The 19,452-nt window shown below is 66.6% G+C and overlaps 1 protein-coding gene across 2 annotated transcripts in view; it reads left to right on the plus strand.

The window, feature by feature from the left end:
• Nucleotides 1-18,988, plus strand: part of PTPRN (protein tyrosine phosphatase receptor type N) — a 48,230-nt gene extending 29,242 nt beyond the window's left edge. For both annotated transcript variants that reach the window (XM_084643399.1, XM_084643400.1), the window contains exons 10-23: nt 332-418; nt 803-882; nt 1,239-1,303; nt 9,801-10,013; nt 10,182-10,391; nt 11,466-11,613; nt 11,944-12,017; nt 12,273-12,350; nt 13,088-13,207; nt 13,339-13,505; nt 16,700-16,753; nt 17,098-17,162; nt 17,442-17,515; nt 18,031-18,988. In XM_084643399.1, coding sequence (XP_084499525.1) covers nt 332-418; nt 803-882; nt 1,239-1,303; nt 9,801-10,013; nt 10,182-10,391; nt 11,466-11,613; nt 11,944-12,017; nt 12,273-12,350; nt 13,088-13,207; nt 13,339-13,505; nt 16,700-16,753; nt 17,098-17,162; nt 17,442-17,515; nt 18,031-18,102 — 1,507 coding nt within the window. In that variant the 3' untranslated portion in view covers nt 18,103-18,988. The remainder of the gene's footprint in view (nt 1-331; nt 419-802; nt 883-1,238; nt 1,304-9,800; nt 10,014-10,181; nt 10,392-11,465; nt 11,614-11,943; nt 12,018-12,272; nt 12,351-13,087; nt 13,208-13,338; nt 13,506-16,699; nt 16,754-17,097; nt 17,163-17,441; nt 17,516-18,030) is intronic.
• The last annotated feature ends 464 nt before the right edge of the window (nt 18,989-19,452 follow it).

Here is a 19,452-nt window from a genome sequence, read left to right on the forward strand (position 1 = left end):
ATGCAAGCTGGGTAAATGCTCCTAACCCCCAGCTCACACGTCCATGCACCAGACTCCTCCCCTCCCCCTGGAGATGGAGAAAGCACCCCCGCCCGCCTGGCATGCCCGCCTAGCTGCCCCCGACCCATCTCCACGCCCCTTCCTTCCAGCTCCTCTGCACGGTGGGGGCCTGGCAGGGCTGGGACCCCCCGTTGCTGGCTTGCTCAGACACCCAGCTGGCCACCCTCAGGGCCCTTGACCCGCCTCGGGTGCTGGGGGAGGTTGTGAGCGTGGCGTCTCCTTGGGGCTCCCAGCCCGTCCGTGAGCTGTGCCCATCTCTGCTCCCCTCCAGACCGCTGGGCCTCGCTGCCGGCGTCCGGCTGCTGGAGATCCTGGCCGAGCACGTCCACCTGTCCACGGCCAGCTTCATCAACATCAGGTGGGGCCAGGGGCCGCCCCAGAGGGGGCGTCAGCAGAGTGTCCAGTGTGGGTGGGGGGGGGGGGCAGAGCAATACATCCTGGGAAGGGTGTGGCATCCCTGGAGGGGGTGGGGTGATAGGGGCACCGTGGGCGATGGGCTGGCTTGGGGTGAGTGCAGTGGGGGGCAGCATGGGGCCAAGGGGTTGAGGTCTCACCCCAGTTCATCTGCAGTTGCTGGCCCCTCTTTGCAACACGTCAGCAGCTGCCCTGCCCCCAAACTCCGTGGCTCGGTTAGGCCAGGCACAGGGATCCGGGGTGGGGTCTGGGTGGGGGGCATGGCCCCCTTGGCTGGGGTCTGGCCCCTCCCTGGCTCGTGACACCCAGGCCTCTCTGCTCCCTGCAGCGTCGTGGGCCCTGCTCTCACCTTCCGGATCCGGCAGAACCACCAGAACCTGTCGCTGGCAGATGTGACCAATCAGGCCGGTGAGTGGGGTGCGGCTGGGGGCTCTGGGGGCTAGGCCTGCACCACCTGGGTGAGGGGCGGCTGTGTGGGGCACAGGCCAGGGCCCCAGTGCATGGAGTGGGGGGCTCAGGTGGGCGGGGCTGGCCCCGAGGCGAGTGATTCACTGATCCCTTCGCCCACGGCCCCTCCCAGATGTGAGTGCCTGCTGTGGTCTGCGCCCCACGCTGCAGGGCAGGCAGCGGGGGGCGGGCCTGCGCCCAGATGGGAGCTGGGAAGCAGGGCGATGCCCCCATGATCCGGGGCAGGCCCTCGGCGATTCACCCCACTTGCGTCTGCTGGACCCGTGAGCTCCCCCCGACCTCTCCGCTCTCTGCAGCGATGGTGAAGTCGGAGCTGGAGGCCGACCTGGGGCTGAAGATTGTGCAGACGGGCGTGGGGCAGGTAAGGCAGCGACCCTGCCGGAGACGCACGACGGGCTCCCCACTGAACAGCTGAGTGACTGGGGGCATGGCCATGCCCCAGTACCAGCGTCCTGGGGGTTGGGATCTTGGGCGGGGAGGGGTAAGGCTGAGTCTTGGTGCAGCAGGGCGTGGGGCTGTGACACGAAGCGGGACTGTTCTTAATGTTTCCTCTGAATACTGTGGGGGTGCCTCAGTTTCCCCTAGGCAGTTCTTAAGTATCCAGGCGGGGGGATCGGGGGGTGTGATTGTGGCAGAGCCCTAGAGGGCCAGTGTGATGGGGTCTGCACAGAGAATGGCCGACACCCTGGCCACTGATGGCCTGGGTCCCTCCTCTGCAAAGGGGCCAACTGAAGGGGTTGGAGAACAGAGACCAGGTGGCCTCCTGGCCCGGGAAAGGGACAAAGCCCAGAGGAGGGGGGGCTGGAGGGAGTTTCTGTTTGGGGCTGGTTGGAAACATGGAGTGAAGGGCAGACATGGTTGTCTGGCTCACTGCCCCCCAGAATGGACCCAGCTGAGGGGTCCGGTTCTCTGCACCTACAAGCTCTGTGTTAGACCATGTTCCTGTCGTCTAATAAACCTTCTGTGTTACTGGCTGGCTGAGAGTCCCGTCTGACTGCGGAGTTGGGGGGCAGGACCCTCTGGCCCCCCCAGGACCCCGCCTGGGCGGACTGGCTGGGGGAAGCGCACGGAGGGGCAGAGGAGGCTGAAGGCTCCGAGGTCAGACCCAGGAAGGTGGAGCCGGGGGAGCTGTGTGTCCTGCAGACAGGCTGCTCCCCGAGAGGAGACTCCCCCAGAGCCCTGCCTGGCTTCGTAGGGAGCAGTCCCAGAGCATGGCCCGGGGAGGCCGAGACAGGCTGTCTCCTGCGGTTGCGGGGCCAGGTGTGTGGCAGGGGCCGGGGCTGTTTCCACAGGCTGGAGCAGCCTGTGCAGGGACCCCAGCTCCTCCACTTCAGGGTTTAGTGCCAGGAGATCAGACCTTCTTCCTGTCCATCTCTGGGTCTGGGGCTCCTGGAGTGCAGCAGGGGGTGGGGTCCTAAACCATGGCCAAGCTGTGGGGCAGGGGGGCAGGCTTTGGGACTGTGAATGGCCTGAATCCAGCCCTGGCTCCCACATCCCTGCCTAACAACGGGTGTTGAGCCTTGGTCCCAGGCAGGCCTGGCAGGGTTGGGGTGCAGCAGGTGCTGAGCCCCTGGTGGGGCATTCGGAGGCATGGAGCTGGCTCCTGCCCACCGTGGCCCAGCCCCAGCTCTCCCCGGGCGGGGCGGAGGGAGGGGGGTGTGGTGTGAGCTGGGAGCACCCCTGAGCGTGCAGAGGGGTGGGGGATGTCTGGGGGCCAGGCCACTCACCAGCCCCTTTGTGCTGGTCTCCAGCAGGAGGTGAAAGGGGGTTTCCTGCTGCTGAGCCGGGCCCCCCTTCGTAGGGGGGCTGAGCGCGGGGCTGCTTGGGCTGAGCTGGGGGTGCCCTGGCCATGGAGGCAGCCTGTCTCCATCAGCAACCCGTGGAGCCCTGGGCCTTGCCTGGCTTCCCCGGCCCTCCCGGTGACCCCCAGCGCGAGGCCCCCAATTCCCACCCCCAGCCGCTCGTGACTGCGATGGGGCTGTTTGCACCCCCAGCGACGGGGGCTGGCATACAGGTAACCCCAGCCCCCAGGGGTGAGGCCGGGCTGGCATGGAGCAGGGCCCCCCAAGGGCCAGGGCCTGGCAGCCCCCAGCGACGGGGGCTGGCATACAGGTAACCCCAGCCCCCAGGGGTGAGGCCTGACTGGCATGGGGCAGGGCCCCCCAAGGGCCAGGGCCTGGCAGCCCCCAGCAGCGGGGCGGCACTGTCGCCCCATTGCACAGGCTGGAGCCAGGGAGCTGGGACTTGAGCCCAGGTCTCTGGGGTACCGGGCTGGTGCCCTTCCAGGGGGCCATTCTTCCCGTCATCCCCCGTGGCCCTGTTCCCACCCACTCTTAGAACATAAGTGACACGAGTTTGCGGTTCTCAGCACAAACCTCCCTCAGCTCTGTTGGGAGTGGGGGAGTACAGATGCCCCCTCATAAGTGAAGCTGGGGCGAGCCCCACAGTCCCATGGCCATGAAGCCAGTCCCCCTGCCCTGGCTGAGCTCCGGGATGTACCCCGGGCCCCTCTGCTTGGCACCATGCTCTGAAGCAGGGCTCTAGCCCTGCCCCCCCATTGATTGAGGTGAAAATCCCACAGGATGGGGGCTGGCCTCAGCAGAGCCTTGAGGAGTGGGGCAGGACTCGGGGCAGTGTGTGCAGTGACTGGCACAGCCAGCCAGCCTCTGACTCTCTGGGGAACGGGGCAATTTCCCTTGCGGCAGCACGGACTACGGAGTCCACTAGCCCCTGCCCTGGGAAACGCCCCTGGCTTATGCTGGGAGGGAAGGGGCCGAGGTGCATGTCCCAGCTGGGTGGGGGAGAATCAGTTTCTGGGGGGATGCTGATCTCAGCGCAGAGACGTCTCCTGCAGAGGAATGGCTGCCGTCACCGCTCCCCTCCGCACCGGGCACCACGTGGGCTGAGGGCTCAAAGGAGGGGCCTGGGGGATTTGCTCTCTGGGCACCAGGATGGTGGGGGTGGAGATGGGGCTGGATGAGTTCTCAGGCTCCTGTCCTGGGGCCAGAGATTTGGAGCAATGGCCAGAATATCCTGAAATGAGGCACGGGGGGGGGGGGCTGCCATGGCAAAGGGGGTGGCCTGGGCAGACTGGCACTTGGGATACACGTCGATGATCCGCACCTACCCCATGGGGCACAGATCAGTTACATTAAAATGAAACTTCCCTGCCATGGCCAGCTGCCTGCATGCTGCCAGGTGTCACTGAGGCAGAACCCCATCTCTGTCGGGGTTCCCTCCCCCTGGGTGTGGGCTTTGAGCCCCCGGGGCCATTCCTGCCCCATGGTGTGATACTGCTCTTCTGCCAGGCCTGGTTCTACCTGTGGCTTTTCGACAGTCTGCTCATCCCTGGGACGAGGCGGCCTTGCCCTGTTCCTGTGTTGTCCAGCCCCAGCCCCTCCTGGCCTGCTGGCTCTCCCCCATTCCCGACCCCTGGTTCCTGGGCCCTGATTCTGTGGGTGGTGCGAATTTGCCCCTGGCCCAGCCTAGCTCTGCCTGCATCACTGGGGCCAGGCAGGGCTGTGCGGGGATCTCAAGCAGCCTTTGATGTGGACGTTAGTGTCTCAGACCAGGGCTTATTCTGCTTTGGGGCAGGGCTGTTTGCGCCCTGGTTGGGGTCGTGCCAAGGGAGCGATGCCGTAGCAGTGGGTCTTGTTTGCGGTTGGGGTTAGTTTCTGACCCACCTCGTGCCCTCTGGAGGGGTTGGGCCGAGGTGGCGCTCTGCTCAGGGGGCGGTGAACAGGGGGCTGGGAGACTGGCCTGGCTCTGCTTGGTGGCAGTGTGTGTGTGGGGGGGTGGCCTGGTCCCTGTGGCAGGGGCCCCGCCCGGTTCTGCACCAGGTGGCAGGGTCTGTATTCCTGCAGGGTGGGGTTTCGCCCTGGTCAGTGTGGTCAGTGGTTGGAGCCAGCCCTGCATCTCGCTCCTGGCCCGGGGCCCCGGGCTGGGGGCTGTGGCCCCAGGGGCTCCTTTGGGATGGAGCCAGCCACCTGCTGAGTGCTCTCTCCGTGCTGCCCTTGCGAGGCCAGGGCCTGGCGCTCAGGGCTGTGTTGTCGTCATGTGGCTCCGGCTGTTTCTGAAGGGCCCTGATTAGCGCCCTGCAGCCTGGGGCTTGCTGTTGTGGAAGAAAACAGACTCCATTCTCAGGCTGGAAGCAACAAAATCAGAGACCGCTTTATCCGAGCAATTGCAAGGGAAGAATACAGCGGGCAGAGAGCATCTCTGCCTCGGTTTCTTCAAAGTACAAGCAATATCTTACAAGCATTTATACGTTTTAGTGGCATGCATTAATTAAAAACATTTGCAGTTTGTTTATGTTATAAGGGCCAGTCTCCTGCCCCTTCCTGTATTTTTTTACTTTTGTTTTTAAAACATTGCTATTTTAGGGCTGGGTCATGCTGACTTTACTCTGCTATCTTCCCACCCGCTTCTGACGTGAGTCCTGCTTCTACAGGTCCCGATATTAGGCTAAGACTTACCATGACAGTTACTCTGTTTCTTACAACCAAGAGGCCTATGTTTAAATCCTTTACCCCTGTTTCCACACTGTGAAGTTGGAGTGGGCGCCGGTCCCGCGTGAGCGCCGGTGGGCTCAGGCCAGGTCCACACAGCGGGTGATCCGTCGGAGTGGCCAGGGCACGGTGTTGAGGGACGTGGCTTAGAGGCTCGGTGGGGCCAGCCCTGCTTTACTGCTTTTACCCAGCCACTGATTTGGCTAAAGCATCAGCGAAGCTGGACATGAAGCCACTGGTGGCCTGGGCGCTTGGTCCAGTGGTTAATCGCCTGCCCTGTTAACAGGTTGTACCTCATTTCCCTTTGGAATTTGTCTGGCTTCAGCTTCCAGCTGTTGGCTTTTGTTCTGCCCGGCTCCACTAGATTAACGAATCCGTTAGCACCTGCTGCTTCCTTCCCATGAAGGAACCTTCACACTAATACAGACTTTCTCCCTGAGAAACAAACCTGACCAATCCCTGCCTCACAGGTGCTCTGAGAAACAAACCAGAGCCACTACCTGGGTGTGGGGATGCCCAGCAACAAACCCGGGGCATCGAACCCAGGGAAAGGAGCTTCTGCCTTCACGGATTTTAAAGACGCTCCTGGCTCAATCTGGGTCCCTGGCACAACCCGTCTGTTACAGCTGCACAGAATGGGTCGCGAACCCCAGAGACCAGAGAGAGGCCAAACAAGAGCAAATGGCTAGAAGCTGAAGCCAGACAACTTCCGGTTAGAAATTAGGCACCCATTGTTAACAGTGCGGCTGATTAACAAACTCCCATGGGCAGCGGGGGCTTCTCCAGCTCGCCGTGGCTTCACATCCGGCCTGGTGCCTTCCTGGCAGCCGCTTTACCCCAGCCAGGCTATTGGGCTCACTACGGGGTGCCTGGGGGGGAATCCTTGGGTCAGGGCTGTCCAGGAGCTCAGGCCAGCTGATCTCGTGGTCCCTGCTGGCTGCTGGGAACAGGATCCAGTCCAACTCCCGGGGATGACACGGCGGTGGCTCACACACCACCGTGCTCTCCCCTGGAGGAGGCTGCAGGACAGCTGGCTGCTGCTCCTGCCCGCCCTGACATGGGTGTAGCTGTTTGGACCTAGAGCGTCCCTGCTTTGTGCAGCGGGGTAGCTGGCCTGGCTGGGTCCTGGGGGCTGTGCCGCTTGGAGGGCTCCCAGGCTGTGCCGAGGATGGGGTGTGAGCCCCTTGGCTGGTGGGAGGTGGGACATCGGGATCTCTAGCTCCCACCCTCCTAGGGAAGCGGTGGTGGGAGCCCTGCAGTGCACCAGCCCCTGAGGGTCACACTCACTGGGGTCAGCCCCTTGGCTTCCCCGCCTCCTGGGTCGGAGCCTTCAGCACCCCTGGGTCACACCGTGAGCTCCCCTCAGCAAGTCTACTGGGTTGAACACCTGAGGGAGCCTTGCCCACCCTGAGGGAGCAAAGCACCCCCACCTCCCTGACTCTGCAGGGACTCTCCGCCAGCGGGCTACAACCAGGAAGGTTATTGGATGTCTGGACACAGTGTAGAGTCCTTAGGTTAACACAGTGACAGCAGCGTCCAGCTGGGTCAGCCTGAGCCCAGAACCCTCCAGCCCCTCTCCCGTCCCCGTGGAAGAGCATCCTGCTTCCAGAGGCCCATACGTAACAGCCCCAAAGGGCCCTCCTTTTTCGTGTCTCTGGGTGAACGTGGTCACCTGGCCCTCTTCTTTAGTCCTTTTGTTCTCCATCTAGTCCCCGCCCCCCGGCATTAGTGGATAGATACCAAATGGCCAGGCCATGGTCTGGGCCCAGACTCCAGACAGCCTTTTCCCCTACCTAGTTAACTGTGCAGCACATAGGGGAAACTGAGGCATGCACAGTCCTCAAACAAAATATTATGAAAAATTCCCACTCCGTCAAGGGGTCTGTGGTGTGAGGGGAGAGGGCCCTTCCCCCAAGGAGTGTCACCTTGGCAGTGCATCAGCTGCCCGAGGATCACCCCAGCTCCCCAAATGGGGCAGGTCTCAGGGACTCCACTGTCCAGCGCAGCCTGAGGGGAAGGCCCCAGAGTGGGCACTGTGGTGCTCCGGTGATGGTGCCCCGGGAACGAGAGCCGGCTCGTTGCCAAGGGCTGAGCAGCTCTGGGTGAATCCTCTCGCTGGGCGCTCCATTGCTCGCTGCAGGGCCCTGCCTGCAGGGAGCCTGGTCTCTGTCTGGGCACAGGGGCAGCACACCTGGCATCTCACCACTGGGCCCAGTGGGGTGGGGCCAGCGACGGGAGCAATGCCAGGCTGCGGAGAGGACAGGCAGCCTGGACTGGGTGCTAGGGCCAGGGAGATATCTCAGGGGCTGCGGTTGGGGTGTATTAAAGGGGGGCTGCAGTGACTGAGGTGGGGCAGGAACAGCAATGTGCGAGGCCTTGGGGGTTGGGGGGAGGGTGTGATGCTGTCACGCGGGCGATGCTCTGGAGCTGCTCCCCACGAAGCCGGGCAGGACTCTGGGGGAGTCTCCTCTCGGGGAGCAGCCTGTCTGCAGGACACACAGCTCACCCGGCTCCACCTTCCTGGGTCTGACCTCGGAGCATTCAGCCTCCTCTGCCCCTCCGGGCGCTTCCCACAGTGAGTCCGTCCAGGCGGGGTCCTGGGGGAGCCAGAGGGTCCTGCCCCACAACTCCGCAGTCAGACGGGACTCTCAGCCAGCCAGTAAAACAGAAGGTTTATTAGACGACAGGAACATGGTCTAACACAGAGCTTGTAGGTGCAGAGAACAGGACCCCTCAGCTGGGTCCATTTTGGGGGGCAGTGAGCCAGACAACCACGTCTGCCCTTCACTCCATGTCCCCAGCCAGCCCCAAACTGAAACTCTCTCCAGCCCCTCCTCCTCTGGGCTTTGTTCCTTTCCCGGGCCAGGAGGTCACCGGATTCCTTTGTTCTCCAACCCTTTAGCTCTCACCTTGGAGGGGGAAGGGCCAGGCCATCAGTGGTCAGGAGACAGAGCGTGGGACATTTATGTACCCTGGCCCTTTGCTCTGCAACAATGACACCTCCTTATCCCACCCCCTAGAGACTTAAGAACTGCCCAGGGGAAACTGAGGCACCCCTACAGTATTCAGAGGAAACATTAAGAACAGTCCCGCTTCGGCACAGATGACACAAGCCTGAGGGGGGCAGGGGGGCGGTTGCTGGCAGTGATGAGGCAGGGGAGCTGGGTTCGGATTTCGCTGGGGGCTGACAGTGGGCAGGGGAGGTGGACAGGAGGGGCTGAGGGGGGAGCCCTCAGAAGAGGGACTTGGAAGCTCAGGGAGTCAGGGGAGAGGAGCCCAGCAGCATGGGTCCTCCCTCTGCCCTCCTGCTGCCCCACCCTGCCCCACCCCCGCCTCCTGGGAGGGCAGATCAGCTGGGCCTGAATCCTGAGACAGAAACAGCCGAGCGGATGCGGGGGCTGGCTCGGGGGGGGCGGGGAATGGGGCAGGGACCTGTCCCCCCTCGGGGGCGCTGGCTCCCGGCCCCAGGCTGGGGCCTGGCTGGCTCAGGGGGGGCGGGGAATGGGGCAGGGACCTGTCCCCCCTCGGGGGCGCTGGCTCCCGGCCCCAGGCTGGGGCCTGGCTGGCTCAGGGGGGGCGGGGAATGGGGCAGGGACCTGTCCCCCCTCGGGGGCGCTGGGTCCCGGCCCCAGGCTGGGGCCTGGCTGGCTCAGGGGGGGCGGGGAATGGGGCAGGGACCTGTCCCCTCTCGGGGGCGCTGGCTCCCGGCCCCAGGCTGGGGCCTGGCTGGCTCAGGGGGGGCGGGGAATGGGGCAGGGACCTGTCCCCTCTGGGGGGCGCCGGCTCCCACCCGGCCCCGGAGTGACTCCAAGCTGCGGCCATCTGCTGGCAGCGGGCTCTCGTGCCCCGGAGGGGTGCTCCGGGCCGGGGCCGGGGCCGGGAGGGGGGGGCCGTCCCTGCGAGGGGCTCCCTCCCCAGCGTCAGCCGCACCCGCCTCGGCCCCGGGCATCGCTGCAGCTGGCATCGAGCCGTTGCCACGGTAACTCCAGCCTGCTCCCCGGTGCCCCGCTGAGCCGGCCTGTGTGCGCTCCTGCCCGTTCCCATGGTTACCTCCCCAGGCCGGAGCAGAAGGGACAATGGGGCTCCCCCTTCCTGGCGGGGCTCCCCCGCCCTGCTCCTCCCCCGCTGGCGCATGCAGCCTCAAGACCCGCAAGCTGCGGGGGGCCCTTGCTGGCTCTCGGCCCTGAGCTCTCTGCAGAGCCCGGGCCCTCCTCCCGCTGTCTGGCCCCGGGGCGTCTCCTGACTCGGGGGGTCCCCCCCCGCCGCGCAGGGTGCAGGGGCTGACTGCTGCCCGGTGGGCCCCGCGGTCACCCCCGGCCCCCTGCGCTAACGGTGCCCCCCCGCCCCCAGCGCAATGAGGCCACCCCGTTCCCGCACCCCTCGCACTTCGGCGACACCTTCCACTCGGTGCTGCTCACCTTCCTGGCCCTGGCCTGCGTGGCGGGCGTGGGCATCGCCGCCGGCATCGCCGCCTGCCTGCAGCAGCACGCCAAGCAGCGCGAGAAGGACCGGCTGGCGGCCCTGGGGCCCGAGGGCACCGGGGACAGCACCTTCGAGTACCAGGTAGGGCCCGGGCAGCGCCGGGGGGGGCGGGGGGGGACACAGCGGGGACCGAGTCCTCGGGGCCTGAAACGGCCGGGGCTTGGCTCGGAGGGGCAGGCTGGGCGGGGGGGGTGGGGGATGCTGCGGGCTCAGTGCCGAGGGGCAACTGGTCTCGCCCCCGCCCCCCAGGAGCTGTGCCGGCAGCACATGGCCGCCAAGTCGCTCTTTGGCCGCGCGGAAGCCCCCCCGGCCCCGGCAGAGAACTCCCGGGTCAGCAGCGTCTCGTCCCAGTTCAGCGACGCCCCCCAGGCCAGCCCCAGTTCTCACAGCAGCACGCCGTCCTGGTGCGAGGAGCCAGTGCAGTCCAACATGGACATCTCCACCGGCCACATGATCCTGGTGAGCTGCGGGGCGGGGCGGGGGGAGAGGGGCTTTGGGGGGGGCGTGCACTGCCCCCTGCTGGAGACGGTGAGCCCCGGGGTGTGTGTCCCCGTCCCTGTGTGTGTGTGCACTGCCCCCTGCTGGAGACGGTGAGCCCTGGGGTGCGTGTGCACTGCCCCCTGCTGGAGACGGTGAGCCCCGGGGTGTGTGTCCCCATCCCCGTGTGTGTGTGCACTGCCCCCTGCTGGAGACGGTGAGCCCCGGGGTGTGTGTCCCCATCCCCGTGTGTGTGTGCACTGCCCCCTGCTGGAGGAGATGAGCCCCGGGGTGTGTGTCCCCATCCCCGTGTGTGTGTGCACTGCCCCCTGCTGGAGACGGTGAGCCCTGGGGTGTGTGTCCCCGTCCCCGTGTGTGTGTGCACTGCCCCTGCTGGAGACGGTGAGCCCTGGGGTGTGTGTCCCCGTCCCCGTGTGTGTGTGCACTGCCCCCTGCTGGAGACGGTGAGCCCCGGGCTGTGTGTCCCCGTGTGTGTGTGCACTGCCCCCTGCTGGAGACGGTGAGCCCCGGGGTGTGTGTCCCCGTCCCCGTGTGTGTGTGCACTGCCCCCTGCTGGAGACGGTGAGTCCCGGGGTGTGTGTCCCCGTCCCCGTGTGTGTGTGCACTGCCCCCTGCTGGAGGAGATGAGCCCCGGGGTGTGTGTCCCCGTCCCCTTGTGTGTGTGCACTGCCCCCTGCTGGAGACGGTGAGCCCTGGGGTGTGTGTCCCCGTCCCCGTGTGTGTGTGCACTGCCCCCTGCTGGAGACGGTGAGCCCCGGGGTGTGTGTCCCCGTCCCCGTGTGTGTGTGCACTGCCCCCTGCTGGAGACGGTGAGCCCCGGGGTGTGTGTCCCCGTCCCCGTGTGTGTGCGCACTGCCCCCTGCTGGAGGAGATGCCTCCTGCTGCTGGCCCAAACGTCCCCGCCCCAGGGGCTCCCTCCCCTGCCCGTGTGGCCTCTTCTCTGCGTCCGGCCCCAGGGAGGCTGCCCTCCCCACGGCCCGTCGCCCTGCCCGGCTGCGCTCCCAGCCGGCGCTGACCCGCGAGCCGCCCCCACAGGCCTACATGGAAGACCACCTGAGGAACCGGGACCGGCTGGCCAAGGAGTGGCAGGCCCTGTGCGCCTACCAGGCGGAGCCCAGCGTCTGCACTGCCGCCCAGAGCGAAGCCAACCTCAAGAAGAACCGCAACCCCGACTACGTGCCCTGTGAGTGCCCTGCCCCCTCGGCGCGCCCCCCTCCCAGCGGGCTGTGACCCAAAGAGCTGCCAGCCCAGCCGGTGTCGCACCAAGGGTCCTCGGGGTATGGTGGGGTCTGGCCACGGATAGAGGGGGCCATACAGGCTGGGGGAGCCCAGCCAGCGGGGGCATGGGGGTGTGCCGACCGGCATGGCTTGGACAGGGAGAACCGGTTCTCTCCCCTGCCCCCAGGAGCAGAGCCGCGGGCAGATCTGAGGCCCAGCGGATCCCGGGGTGCATGGCCCATGGCCCAGCCCCGTCTTGCTCGCTCACGGCTCCCCTTGTGCGGTGATTTCCCAGACGACCACGCCCGGATCAAGCTGAAGGCCGAGAGCAACCCATCCCGCAGCGACTTCATCAACGCCAGCCCTATCGTAAGTGAGAGCTCGCCTGGGCCCCATGTGCCGGCCCTGCCCCCCAGCCCGCCTGCCCCGGGGCGACCGGGGTGTTCCTCAGAGCGGGGTTCTCCCCGTTACACTCGTGTACGCACCCCTCTCCCCGCCCTGTACCGACACTCGTGTGTGCCTGCTCGCCTGGTGCCACCTGAGGTGTCCGTTTCCTGGGGGGCCCCCGCTGCACCCCCATCGTGCTGTTGAGGGAAGTGTCTGACGCGCTGTCTCCTGGCCCAGATTGAGCACGACCCACGGATGCCAGCGTACATCGCCACGCAGGGGCCCCTCTCGCACACCATCGCCGACTTCTGGCAGGTGAGTGCTGGCCGCCGGGTGCTGGAGCGGGACCCTCCCCACCCCTGGCTTTGCGGCGTTAGCCCTGGCTGGGCACAGAGGTGCCCACAGCAGGGTGCTGTCCAAAGTTCCCTCTAATTTTTGGCAGGCCGCGTGCACACAAAATGTCTTCTGTGCAAACTGTTGTGCGTCTGTGCGTGCGGGGTTTCACCGTGTGCCCGGGGCTTCGGTGCTGTGTGGGCACACACGCGCACAGCTTGGAGGGACCGGTGGCCCTGTCCCATCGGCACTGCCTGGCAGGGGGCTCCCCTTGCATCTGCCCTTGCTCGGCTCTGAATCCCCCTCCTGTCAGTGGGCAGGCTCCCTGGAGCGCTGGGTCACAGGGCCTCAGGCAGGCATGTGTGAGGATGGCGGGTGAGCATCATCTGGGCCGGACCTTACTGTGCCCTGGGGTGCCCCGGTTTCCTGAGCCAGGGGCAGGAAGCAGCAGGGAGGTGCCCAGTGCTGGCTGCTGGGGGCCTGCTGGGGCTGCTCCCCCAAAGAGAGCCCAGTCCCCTTGCCAAGAGGACCCAGAGGAGTCTCTGGACAGGCTCAGCAGGTGCAGGCTGGGACCCCAGGCTTTGGCCGCTGAGCTCTGCCCTCCCTGGGCTCCTCGCAGTCCCCACTGGCTCTCCCAGCAGAGCCCCTTCAGCCAGCACCCCTGAGCCTGGGCCCGGCCTGCCGGCGCCCGCTGCTGACGGCATGTGCCCTGCGTGCAGATGGTGTGGGAGAACGGCTGCACGGTGATCGTCATGCTGAGCCCGCTGGTGGAGGACAGCGTCAAGCAGTGCGATCGGTACTGGCCCGACGAAGGCTCCTCCCTCTACCACATCTACGAGGCAAGTGGCGGGGTGGGCGGGGGCATGGCCCATGGGGTGCAGCGGGCAGAGCGCAGGCCCGGCTGAGCGTGCAGCCCCCGGGACGGAGCTGGGGCTGGCTGGGCCGTGACTCCCTGGGCCTCTCCGTGCAGGTGAACCTGGTCTCGGAGCACATCTGGTGCGAGGACTTCCTGGTGCGCAGCTTCTACCTGAAGAACGTGCAGTCGCAGGAGACCCGCACTCTGACCCAGTTCCACTTCCTGAGCTGGCCAGCCGAGGGCATCCCCACCACCACCCGCCCCCTCCTGGACTTCCGCAGGTAAGGGGCAGTCTCCTCCCAGCCTGGCTAGGAGTGGGCCGGGCCGCAGGCTCAGGGCAGATGGGCTGGCAAAGCCAGGCCTGCTTTGGGAGCCGTCAGGGAAAGCACCGGCCTGGGTCCCAGGGGTGGCTCTGGGAGGGGCTGGTGCTCAGCCCTGTAGGATGCCCAGTCAGCTGGGGCCCCAGGGGCAATCAGGGCAGCCAGGGCGCGTGGATGCCCACTCGGAGGGGGCTGTGCTTGTAAGTCCCTCGGGGCTCCGTGGGTCTGGGAGGCTGGGGAGCGGTGTCACGGAGTCCCCGGGCGATGCTCTGGACCTGCTCCTCATGAAGCCAGGCAGGGCTCTGGGGAAGTCTCCTCTCGGGGAGCAGCCTGTCTGCAGGACACACAGCTCACCCGGCTCCACCTTCCTGGGTCTGACCTCGGAGCATTCAGCCTCCTCTGCCCCTCCGTGCGCTTCCCACAGCCAGTCCGCCCAGGCGGGGTCCTGGGGGGGCCAGAGGGTCCTGCCCCCAACTCCGCAGTCAGACGGGACTCTCAGCCAGCCGGGGAAACAGAAGGTTTATTAGACGACAGGAACATGGTCTAACACAGAGCTTGCAGGTGCAGAGAACAGGACCCCCTCAACTGGGTCCATTTTGGGGCCAGTGAGCCAGACAACCCCGTCTGCACTTCACTCCATGTCTCCAGCCAGCCCCAAACTGAAACTCCCTCCAGCCCCTCCTCCTCTGGGCTTTGTCCCTTTCCCGGGCCAGGAGGTCACCGATTACTTTGTTCTCCAACCCTTTAGCTCTCACCTTGCAGGGAGGAAGGGCCAGGCCATCAGTTGCCAGGAAACAGGGTGTCGGCCATCCTCTGTGTCCAGACCTCTGCACACACCTGCCCTCTAGGGCTCTGCAATGATCATACACCCTTATCCCACCCCCTAGATACTTAAGAACTGCCTAGGGGAAACTGAGGCACCCCCACACTGTTCAGAGGAAACAGTCCCACTTTGTCACAAGCGGGTGTGCCGACTTGCAGAGCTGGAGCTGAGCCAGCATGGGCCGGCCGTGAGAAGTGGGGAGGGGACCCTGACAATGGTCCTCGTCCCAGTCTCTGCCTGTGGGCGATGGGGAAATGGCGGAGGGAAAAGGCCCTGAATGTCCTGGGGCAAACTGCCCCCGAGCAGCATGGGGCCCTGGCCAAAGGGCATGGGAGTGCGGGCGGGGGACGGTGCCCTGCCCTGCCGTTGGCGTGGGATGCGGAAGCGGGAGGAGTTCTGAACGTTCTGGCAGAGAAACCAGGCCCTGGGCGAAGGGCCCGGAAAGACTAGGGTGGGGGCCAGCTCAGCTATTGCAGCTGGGGCAGAGAGAGCTGCTCCCTGCGGGAAGCCCTGTGGGGGAACAGGGAGTCTGGGGGGGCAGGGGATGAGACCCTAGTTCCCCACTGCAGATGGGAGCCCAAAGCCTGGTTTGACCTGGGCCTGCGTGCACAGGGGCCTCCCACCCTGCAGCGAAGGGAGGTGAGTCCTGAGTTCTTGGGCTTTGTTGGCCCCAGCCAGAGGGTCGCAGTCCCCTCTTGGGGGCTGCATGGCTGGGGGAGGGGATTGCTGCGGGGCAGGACACTGGGCTCTCCAGACCCAGGGCTCAAGGAGGATTCTGGACCGGGGGGGGAGGGGGGGTGCAGTGGAGCAGGCCCTCCTCTGGGATCCCGATGGCTGGGGGGTCTGTGAGGACCCCTGCCCTGGCCCCAGGACTGGGCCAGAGGAGGCCTGCAGCCAGAGGAGGCCTGCAGCCAGGGCTTTGGCTCAGTGCTTGGGGGGCGCTGCAGGAGAGCTAGACCCGCAGGGGGGCCGGTCTCCGCGGGTGGGGCACGGTTACTGCGCTCCAGGCTGGCAGGGAGGTGATTTCCAGCCCCTGCCTGCTGGGCTGGGCCCTGGCGGGTGTGGCTGGTGGGTACCTGGGCTTGAGGCATGTCTCCCCCCATAGAGAGCAGGCCCGGTTCTCGTACCAGCCTCTTGCTGACGAACGGTGCCGCGCGTCTCGGTTAGCTTGGGGCAGGAGTGCAGGCGGGGGGCTGTGGCCATGGGTTCCCCCCTGCGCCCGCTGTGGCATTGGGTGTGGGGAGGAGAGTGGGCGTAACCCACGGCACTCAGAGCTGGGGGAAGCAGGGCGGGTTGCGGGCACCGCCCCTCCCTGGCGTCCCGTGGGGCTGACGGTGTTACCGGCTCCCTGCCAGGCGGGGTCTGCAGCCAGCCCGTCTCTGCCTCTAACTGCTGTCAGTGACGCGTCTTCCCCAGGCCCCCCCAGCGCCAGGCGTGGGGGTCTGCGTGCGCCACATCACCGGGCTGGACCGGAGAGGAGCACCCGCTGCTGCGCCACCTTGGCCTCGGGGGGGGCGGGGGGCGGGCTGTGTTTTGAAGCCTCATGTTGGTTGTGGCCGTCTGTGCTGCCCCCGGGCCCCTCTGTGGGGCAGGGCCCCACAGCCCGGCTGGGATCTCCGCGCGCGCGGTCTGCCCCCTTCTCTCTCTCGTGCAGCTGCCAGTGGCATTTTTGTGATTTGCAGCTAGTAATCTGGGTCCAGTTGCATAGTCACAAAAGTGAGCATTGGCAGCCGTGTCTGCTGCATGGAGCCCGGGCCCCTGGACTCCCGCCAGCGCCCCACTTCGGTGCAGAGCGCCGGGCACGGGACGCTGCTGTGGGCCTGTCTCCAGCCCCCGCCCCACGGGGCTGCTCCCCGGCAGAGACCGCGTGGGGGGGGGGGGGGGGTTGCTAGAGCCCACGTGCTCCAGGGAGCTGGGCTGGAGGATCCGCGCCCAGGGCCGGGGCTGGCTCCCCTCCCCACCCGTCTGTGAATGCCCTGGCCCCCTCTGCTGCGTGCGGCCTCCTGCAGAGACGCCCCAGCCAGGCCTGTCGGGAGCCGGGACCCCAGCCCTCCCGGCCGGGGCAGGGGAGAGTGTGCCCGTCGCTGCAGGAACGGCCCCCGGGGTGAGGCGGCTGGGGCTGAGCAGCGGGCAGAGCACATTGCCGGCCCCACCATGGAGAGCCCTCGGCTCTGGGTCCTTCCCACTGGGTCGCCAGGCCCCAGGACGTGACCCCTGCCCAGCCCTGTGTGTGCCCCGGGGCAGGGCTCTGCTCTGGGCTGCGGGGGTCTGGAGGCAGGGCTGGCTGGCTGGGCGCTGGCTGTTCTCACCTGCTCTCTCCTTGTCCTTGCAGGAAGGTCAACAAGTGCTACCGGGGTCGCTCCTGCCCTGTCATCGTGCACTGCAGGTAACGGCCCCTCCGTCCGCGTTGAGCGCCGCTCGGCCCTGCCCGGGGGGCCACAGCTGCCACCCTGCCTAGGGCAGTCTCCATCCTAGCAGGGGTTCGCTCACGCTGCCCCCTCCGCCCTCCGCGGGACGCCCCACCCAGGCTGGCCTGGGGCCCGTTCCCCTGCCAGGGCGGGCGAGGGAAGAGCATATGCAGCACAGTGGGGACCCCCGAGAAGCCTACAGTGGCTCTCCCCTCCCCCCACCACCCCCATACTGCTGGGAGCCAGGTGTCCCCCCTGTGCAGTGGGTTGAGGGTGCGTCCCTGGAGCTGCGTCTGTGGAGCTGCGTCTGTGTCTCTTCCAGTGACGGGGCGGGCAGGACCGGGACCTACATCCTCATCGACATGGTATTAAACCGAATGGCCAAAGGTGAGTGCGGCCGTAGCCCCCCCAGCGACCCTGCCCCCCCAGCCCCCCTGTGTCCAACACGCGTTGGAGCCTCATGTTGCCTGGTCCTGGCGCCCAGCCCCGGCCCCGTTCTCCCTGGCCCCCCCATGCTGCCCTGCCCTCGGCACCTGTCCCTCTGGCCGTCCCCTAGCTCTGCCCCTCGTCTGCTCTGCCCCGCATCCTCCCCTCCACATCCCCGCATGTGCTCCGGGGCCCAGCCCTGGCTGCGGGCCCCCTGACCCCTCGTGTGCTCTGCCCTAGGCGTGAAGGAGATTGACATCGCTGCCACGCTGGAGCACGTCCGCGACCAGAGGCCCGGCATGGTGCAGACTAAGGTGCGCCCCTTCCCCGAGCTAGGCCCAGGCCAGCACCCCCAGCAGGTCAGCCCCGGGGCCAGCCCAGCCCCCCTGCAGGGAAGGGGCAGGGCCCCCCTATGGGGCAGTGGCGGGCGGGCATACAGCCCTTCTCCCCTCTGACATCGCTCGCTGCACCCAGACAGCACCTGGCCCCACAGCCGCTGTGCCCCCACCCAGGCACTGGCTAGTGCTCCCAACGGGGGCAAAGATCCTGGGCTGCTGGCTTCCTTCCCAGCACGGGGGGCACAATGGGGCTGCCCCTTCCCAGGGCGGCGGGTTCCTCCATTCTGCTGGGGCCAGCCTCCAGGAAGCAGGGCCCTGGCGCTGGGCGGCCCTGGCACTGGGCAGCCCTGCCCATAAGCTGGGTGGGCACTGGCGGCTGCGGGCAGCACGGGGGAGTGATGGCCGGGGGGGGCACAGCCCTGCCCCCTCACACTGGGCAGGCACTGTGCTCCCCTGGGGTGGGTCTCACCACCCTGCTCTCCCCTCGGCAGGACCAGTTTGAGTTTGCGCTGACGGCCGTGGCAGAGGAGGTCAATGCCATCCTGAAGGCGCTGCCCCAGTGACCCGCTCACCTCGCCTCCGGCCCCCTCACGCCCGTGTGCTTTGAGCACCCGCCTGCCGGGGCTGCTCGCCCGTGTAACGTCGTGTCTGTGATGCTGGTCGTCTCCCCCGTCCGCCCTCGCCCCCCTGGGCTGCCCGGGCCTCGTCTGGCTGCCACCTCCTGCTGGGAGCGGCTGGGCCTGGAGGAGGATTCATGCTGACAGCAGGCACAGGCAGCCTGAACCCGCGGGGGGACGGGGGCTGCACCGAGAGGTTAAGATGGGACCATGCTGCCCCCCCCACAGCTGCCCCTGCATGCCCAGTGCCCACCTGCCTCCTGTGTACAGGTGCCCACGCACTGCCCCTGCCACGGGCTCCTCCCCGTGTGTGTGTCTAGTCACGCTGCCCCCGCCCAGCCCCCCAGGTACCCAGGCCCTGCCCACGGCCAGGGAAGGTCTGACCCAGCACGGGGCGGTTCTGAGCTCTGCCAGGAGCCTGCAGCTGCTGGGCCGGGAGGGGCCTGGGAGCAGCCGCTGCCTTTGCTTCTCCTACCCCCAGGAGCTCTGCGCCCTTCCTCTGGGGGCGGGGGCCCTGCAGCTCTCGCCAGGCTGGCCCCAACCTGCCCAGCTCCTGTCCCTGCCCCTGCCCCCCCCCCCCCGTTCCCAGGGCAAGAGGTGATGCAGCTGGAACAATCCTTGCCGGGCTGAGGGCCCCCCTGCTCTGCTGATGCCAGGGGCCCACCCAGCCAAGCCCTTGGGTGTGGCAGCCCGGCGGGGGAACCCTCCCCTCCCCCCAACACCCCCTGTGTGGGTCAATCAGCGTCAGTTGAGCAGAAGAGAAATTTCTAGAGAAATATAATTTTGTATCTTGATGTGAATAAAGTTCTCGTGTCGCGTTTGTGCAGCTGCAGCCCAGCCTGGCCTGTCTCTGTGGGTGGTTCCCTGCCTGGGGCTGTGCCCTCCCTGCACCCTCCAGCCAGGCCCGTCTCTGGGAGGGGGTTACTGTGCTGAGGGCAGGGTTGTGCCCCTCTGTGACAAAGTGGGCCTGTTCTTAATGTTTCCTCCGAATAGTGTGGGGGTGCCTCAGTTTCCCCTATGCAGTTCTTAAGTATCTAGGGGGTGGGGTAAGGGTGTATGATCATTGCAGAGCCCTAGAGGGCAGGTGTGTGCAGGGGTCTGGATACAGAGAATGGCCAACACCCTGTTTCCTGGCCACTGATGGCCTGGGCCCTTCCCCCCACAAAGGTGAGAGCTGAAGGGTTGGAGAACAAAGGAATCAGGTGACCTCCTGGCCCAGGAAAGGAACAAAGCCCAGAGGAGGAGGGGCTGGAGGGAGTTTCAGTTTGGGGCTGGCTGGGACATGGAGTGAAGGGC

This window comes from Lepidochelys olivacea (genome assembly GCF_965140295.1).
Source record: "Lepidochelys olivacea isolate rLepOli2 genome assembly, chromosome: 11".
Lineage (NCBI taxonomy): Eukaryota > Metazoa > Chordata > Testudines > Cheloniidae > Lepidochelys > Lepidochelys olivacea.